This window comes from Akebia trifoliata, chromosome 5 (assembly GCF_017979445.1).
Source record: "Akebia trifoliata isolate Shusen 1 chromosome 5, ASM1797944v1, whole genome shotgun sequence".
NCBI classification, from domain to species: Eukaryota; Viridiplantae; Streptophyta; class Magnoliopsida; order Ranunculales; family Lardizabalaceae; genus Akebia; species Akebia trifoliata.
The window spans coordinates 16043212-16050372 of record NC_141379.1 but is presented as its reverse complement, the minus strand read 5'-3'; the positions used below and the strand labels follow the sequence as shown (position 1 = coordinate 16050372).

Below are 7161 nucleotides of genomic sequence, written 5' to 3'. Positions count from 1 at the left end.
CCATAAAGGTTTCCTATTAAAAGCCAATTAAAATCTTTCTAATATTCTAACTCAACTAGGATACCTTATTATTGACATTATTTAATTTTATAGAATCTTACCAAATTTAGAACACCAAAACAATGTAGGCCAATGGGCCATCCAAAATCGTGGTCTAACATGTTAATGATTATGATTACCTTGGCCATGATGATGATGACAGCTATGATGAATAAAAAGATGGTGATGATGATGTTAGTTCAAAACACTGAATCAATCAAGGATTTTATGCTAACACATCCGAAATCAACTCGATCTCACCTACAAAATGTGTTTAGAACAACATACCTGCAGAAAGCTTGTTGAACCTTTTGTATTGATGTTTATGTAAATATCGAAATCCACAACAATCGTTGAGTCCAAGTTCTATATCTCAAATCCTTACGAACTCAATAAATTTTCAGCAACAATGCAATGCAATGTAATGAAGCCTTCTTGAATCTGTAACACAATGATGATCCAGAATCTAAAACCATGGTGCTCTATATATCTCTACCTTTGTATGACTAAATCGATGGGATCCACACACAATCGTACAAGGTAGGGGACAGCCTCTACTTCCCTCTTTATAGAGATCAACTTCCCAATTCAATCCCATCACCAAATTGGAAATCATTCTAAGAGGGTAAGCACTCTAGTTCTATTAAGAAATCACAATAACCCATTTGATGGAAACTCTTTAGATTGCTAAATATATTTTCAACTTAGTCCCTAATATTCTTAGCTAAACATCAATTCAATCCCTTTAAAAAACTGATATTTACTTGGATCACAAAAATAATTTTAATTTAAAGAAATACCCAAAAGAGCAGTTTTGATTAAAATTCCAACAAATGATTATCATTATGATAATGATTAACGAAACTTTTTTTAGTGCATTTCATTGTGATTGATAAAATTACAAAATGGTCACAGACAACACTTGATTACAGTTGTATTGCAACTTTTGATTCACACATGAAGTATGACATAGGAGGACAATGATACAAATATATATTTTAAAAAAAAAGAACATAAAGAAAATATAAAAAGGTAATGAGAAAAATTAGTAACAGTGCGAGAGCATTGAGACCTGCATAATTGAGTCACTGTTACTTTGATAAATTTTTCTTCGAATAGCTCACACACTCTCTTTATCTTCTAACATCCTGTGGAGTCGATATAAGACATTGATACAGTAGCTAGATGGTGTACGGAGGTGGTTTGGGCAAGTCCTTGATAATGCCACAAAGATCAAAATCGTCAGGAACGTTGTATTCATCCCTTAGAGAGCGGGCTGGTGATAGGATACTAATATAAAGTTGTTGTCCCAAGTAATTCCTCTCCCAAAGATTCGACCTAAGGTTCCACATTCCGGCATTGTCCAATGTTAGCAAAATTGCTGCCCATGACTTAGGGTATACTTGAATTGTGTGCCTGCTCATCGCGTCTAGAAGATTGTAGTTCTTTCTACGTTCTGGGCTCCACCTCCCTGGTTCAATGGCCACTGCAAAAAAGGAATAGCCATCCAAGTGCCATGATTGTATCCCTTTCTCATGGTTCTCAAAAATGATCTCCACAAAATTACGGTGCGTTCCATTCAGAACAATTGGTCCCACCATGATTTGTTTGTTGCTACTCCCCGGTGCAGGATCGTCAGCTATGGTGTCATATTTGAACACTTCAGAGGCTACGCCATAGTATTCTGCTAGCTTGAGTGGGGTTTTTGAGTCAACATGGGAGGCACCATTAATGGCGTACCGAACCTTTCCATCAACGGTCCCAGCAGAGTTAACAATCTTGATGGTGCGGGTGATATTGATACCACCGTAGTGGTAAGAGCCTTGGGGATTGGGACGGGCAGCACTAGCTGTAAGATTCCAACGAAAGGAACGAAATTGATTTAGGGACCAGGCCCAACCCACTGGTGCCTCAGGGAGCACTGGTGTAGGAGGGGCCTTGTTGTTGGTATAGCTGATTATGCCAGTGGCAGTAAGTATGTACTTGGTGAAACGAGTGGAGGCCACCATGTAGTAGTCTCTGGGAGCCTGATCAGCTGTGACCAATACCGAGTAGCATTGTCCAAGGTGGACATCAAGGGAATTGTAGACATTTTGAACGGTATGGGACCCCTCCAATTCCACCAATTTCATAGAGTGCCCTTGGATCCTGAAGTTGAGGGATGTTCTTATTCCAACGTTGCATATCCTATACCTATAGGTCTTCCCTGGCTTCATGCTGAAGAGTGGCTCATCTTTATCTTTGCCTTTTCCAGACTTGCCATTAATAAGGACACCGTCTGGCCTTCCGATAGAGACTCCACTATCCAACCTTGTTTTTAGGATGTCATGGCCTTTGGTGTACCAATCGCCAATTAGGACGGTGTAGTCATCTTCCGGATCAGCAAAGGGAACAGGAATAAGAAGTCGACTATTAACTCGAAGGCCTCCAAAGGCACCAGCAGCTTTGTGCATGGCCAAGCTTGGGAAGTAGTAATAGCTACCTATTTGGTCCTTCACCTGGAAGTGGTATGTGAAATTTTGCCCGGGAGGGATAGGGCAATTGGTTCCAGGCATTCCGTCTTGCCAAGAGTTCTTTCTTTGTTGGATTCCATTCCTGTAGTCATTCATCATCCAATTATTATTTGTCAATATTAATGATGGGGGGTGACACATGGATTTACTGTGATTCTCACATTTCTGACGTGGAGGTGGCCACATAACCATAGATGCTTTTTACTCGTATCTCGTTGAAAGACATCTATGCCTATCTCATCAATGCAGTGAGAATCACAGTGATTAAAAAGAGAGATTCTAAAATACAAAATAATAAATGCTTTTAACTGGCATTTAAGTTTTGAAAAAGACCATCAAAAGTTTAATGCTCTTATCTCCTTCAACCCTCCAGCAACATAGAGTTTTTGGGAAATAAAAAAGCTGATAAAATTTTCGGTATAGAAAAATCAATTGTTTTCTTCTAGAAGACATTGAGGAAAAAGTTGGAGATGATGGGTTGAATGGCCAAAATAATTTAGCTTGGTTGGAGAAGATTGTCAAGGGTTTCTGGTTATAGGCTAAAGATGAGGTCTTTAATTACGTCATTATGTATAAATGTTCTCAAGAGGAGACCAGGGGTTCTGTTAAATATATATAGGGCATGTCATTCTCATTAGTTTGAGAACACAAGGGGTATCTAAACATGGACGAACATTTTTTAATTACCTATTTTGTTATTTTTTATATTTTGCAAAAAAATAACTTATTGATATAGTTACCTTTATGCCCTTGCATTTAATGTGGGTTCATAAGATTAATAAAGGTTAAATTTTTTTTTCTAACTAAGCAATTGGATATGGCTTTTAAATATTTACGTATCAGGTAAATTTATCCATCTGTGTAAAAAACTTTTGTTTGGGAATTTAATGTTATAACCCTTGATTTTAAAATATTCAGTTAAACGGGTAATAAAGGTAAATTTACGATGTTTTGTTTTAACATAGAAATAAATCCAAATCCTAATACATAAACATTTTAAAACTCAGTCTATAATAATATAATTTTTGAAAAACTTTTATCTGTATGTAAACAAAATTCCTTAGGAAACATGTTAGTATAAAATTTAACTTAATGATATATACGATAGTATATTTTGACAAAGGGACCGCATAGTTGCACACCACCCACTACCAATTGCACTCCATCACTAAATTTTTTTTTCTTTGCACTTCATTTGGATGATTGCACTCTGCATTAAAATAAAGATATTGTGCTTTTTTTTTTGTTTTTTTTATTTCTAGCTCTTCTTCAATCATGCTCAAATAAATTATTGTTGATTCAATAATTTTTGTAAGAAATACTTGATTGTATAACAAGCATGTTTACAATTTACATGAGCAAGGAAGTCGAAGTCACGAGAAGATGAATAATCCTTAATCTTAATGTTATCGATAATGAAGTGCAATTAGTAGGTTAAAATAGAGTTTATATATATATAAAGTTATATTTAAGGTTGGTGTGCAACTATTCGATCATTCCAAGAAATAAAAGCAAAATAATGGTGAATGCATGTGGAACTAGTTGTCCCCTTCGAAATCATTACATAGCCGTTTTCATAAACATTAAAAATTACTGGTATACAAGTGTACATTTTGGTATAATAAAAAAAAATAAAAAATACAAACAAAATCAGATATATGACCATTCCATAAATTCTAAAAACACATAACTTCAGTAATTTTTGCAAAATATCATTCACTTTCCCTGAACCTTGGTTTTTATTTTTTATTTTTATTATATCCGAGGAAGTAGCGTCAAATTCATGAATCATTCATATTATAAAAGAACCAAAACATTCAAACATATCCTTAATTATTCCTTACCATGACAAGAGGAATGGCTCATCGAGGTTATTGAAGACGTTGACAACAACATTGTTGTTTGTGGTGGAATTTATGTTGGGACCGGGAAACTGGTTATTGATGAGAATTGCTCGCTGTGGTACGCCTAAAGGAGATATGGTACCATAGGTGACGTTCCATGTGAAGAAAATATAGGGATCTTCTGCTTGGACCACCACAGTGGACGACAAGCAAAACAATAACACTAAAAATGTCACCTTGTCCATCTCTGTGCTCTTAATTTTAATACGTAGTCAATATCCCTCTTCCCAATTAGAAATAATAAATAAAATCTCAACAAAACTGAAAAGGTTTAAAATTTACGGGAAGAAAAACTATACCACATTCATTACTTCCGCAAAATAATTGTTGAAAGTTGTAATATAGAATTCCCTATTTGTTTATTGGAAATAAAATTTAAAAATTATTTCTAGACAAAAACTTGTCGAGGACCTTTGCTCCCTATCCTCCTTTGTATGTTTGTTTGTTTGTTTATTTGACCTTTTCACCGTTTTATATTAGAAGAAGAGACGTTCACCTCTTTGCACCTTTCACTCTAGACCATTAATTCTTTCCGAGTTTGAATTTGCTATTTAAAATTGAGGCTGTTAAATAAGCAATCACAAGAATCCATCTGCACACAAAAACTAATCAACGGATTTCTTTTTTTTTTTTTAAACAAACAAGTAAACTAAATTTAGGATTTGGGTGACATGTGGCTGCTTTTACTAATTTATAGTTCATCAACCTTAATATGTTAATAACAAATCTTGATTCACTATTTTACCATTTTACCATTTTTCTCACAGTTTACCTAAACTTATCAAGAACATAGTATGAATTTGCTATTATAAAATGTGGTTGTTGTGAACTTGGAGGAAATTGGATTAAAGTTCTTTAATGGACGTAAATTATTGAGTTAATTAAAAAAACAAGTCAACTCGGCCTGGTCATCCCTTGCTATTTTTGCCTCTCATTTAATTTGACTCCAGTTATTTTAGTGCTCTGTCGCACGATCTTGAGTCATGTAACTCAATCAGTTGTCACAAACCGCTCGAGTTTGACTTATGCTATTTGCTATTTGTCAAACCCTGATCCTCTTGATTTATCTTTGGTCCACGTGGACTGATCTTATGGGTTGAATTTCCTATGTACGCATATTGTCCCAACTTTGCCAGGATTGGCTTCCAATAATTGGGAAAGTAGTTTGGGAATCTTCTTGTTGTAGTATTATGCTTGAGTTATTCAACTTCTACGTCGAAAATTTGAAGCTTGAAAAACCCCAAGTATGGAAGCATTGCCAGGATGACCTAATTTTTTTTATATTTAGCTGTTGTTTGTTAAACTGAAAAAAATAAGTGCTGAATAGCATTAAGCGCTGAATTTAAGTGTTGAAAAAGTTGTTTGTTTAGATGCTGAATCATATATGTTACACATTGCTGAAGCTGGTAAATTGTCTTTATTACCCTTACAATCATATTATACATTGTTTGTATATTTCAAATGCATATTTCTTATCAAACACAATAAAATATATTATTTCTTATAAAATTAAAATATAATTCATTTTTAAATAATAAATAATACTCAAATCTTCAATTTATAAATAATAATTTCTAGTTATAAAAACCCACAAATTTCAAATTAAAAATAATAATGTCATACAAGTCACCAAAATTTGAAATCAACATTAAAATAACTTAATTTTGGATGAACAATTTTCAATAGAAATAAAGGATGTGTAATTATAAAAGCACTTTATGAATTAATAAGGGCAACCCACACCATAGCCAATTTTTATTTTTATTTTTGTTTTATATAAGTTAAAGTTTTTGGAATGAGCACATTTTTAGTGAGGATGGTCTAGAGATCATCCTCACAAAAAATCAGTCCATTTTGAAACATCTAACTCGTCAAAAATAGTTATTTTTTTTTTAAATGACGATTTACGGTTCTTGAACTTGTTTTGATAGGGTTAGAAGTTTTAGGATGTGCTGATTTTTGGTGAGGATGATCTCCTCATTGTAGAGATCATCCTCATCAAAAATCAACTTATTCCAAAACTTTTAACCTATATAAGACAAAATAATTTAGCCATGGTGTGGGTTTATTCATTTGTGGGGTGCTTATATACTAATGAGAAGATCATCCTCACCAAAAATCAACTCATTCCAAAAATTTTAATTGATATAAGACAAAATAATTTAGCCATGGTGTGGGTTTATTAATTTGTGGGGTGCTTATATACTTATTCATGAGATATAAGAGGTAATATCCTTTTAAGAATAAGGGCATACTTGTCCATGTTCAAAAAACGAAGGGCATACTTGTCCGTGTCGAAAAAGCCAAAGTGCTTATCGCTTCAGCACTTTTTTTCAGCATCAAATTAGTGCTGAATTTTTTTCCCTTATTTTTAGCAATAAGCGCTAAAAATAAGAGTAAACAAACGCGTTATTTTAACAAAAAGTGCTAAATTTAATTTTTTTCAGCAATAAGCACTGAAAAATAGCGCAGACAAACACTGCCTTAGTTTGATTTATTTTATTTATTTATTTATTTTTTCTGGTTTGATTGTGGATGATTTTGGGTATTGTATTTTTTTTTATCCAATTAAGAGTCACTTTTTGATGACCCCTAAATAATGAAATATTCAAATTGACGTATGGAAATGATGGAATGATGAAGGTTGGGATAGCAATGTTAAAACATTTTTACAGAACATTCTATTGAGAATTAAGTCTGAGTAC

The 7161-nt window shown here is 33.7% G+C and overlaps 1 protein-coding gene across 1 annotated transcript; it reads right to left on the bottom strand.

Moving 5' to 3' along the window:
- Positions 1-911: 911 nt before the first annotated feature.
- Positions 912-4921, bottom strand: LOC147401555 (L-ascorbate oxidase homolog). Its single transcript, XM_086442868.1, has 2 exons — positions 4397-4921; positions 912-2634 (listed from the first exon to the last, which is right to left on the bottom strand). Exons 1-2 carry the CDS (start codon positions 4639-4641, stop codon positions 1221-1223), a joined length of 1659 nt encoding a protein of 552 aa, XP_086298994.1. The 5' UTR covers positions 4642-4921; the 3' UTR covers positions 912-1220.
- Positions 4922-7161: the final 2240 nt, after the last annotated feature.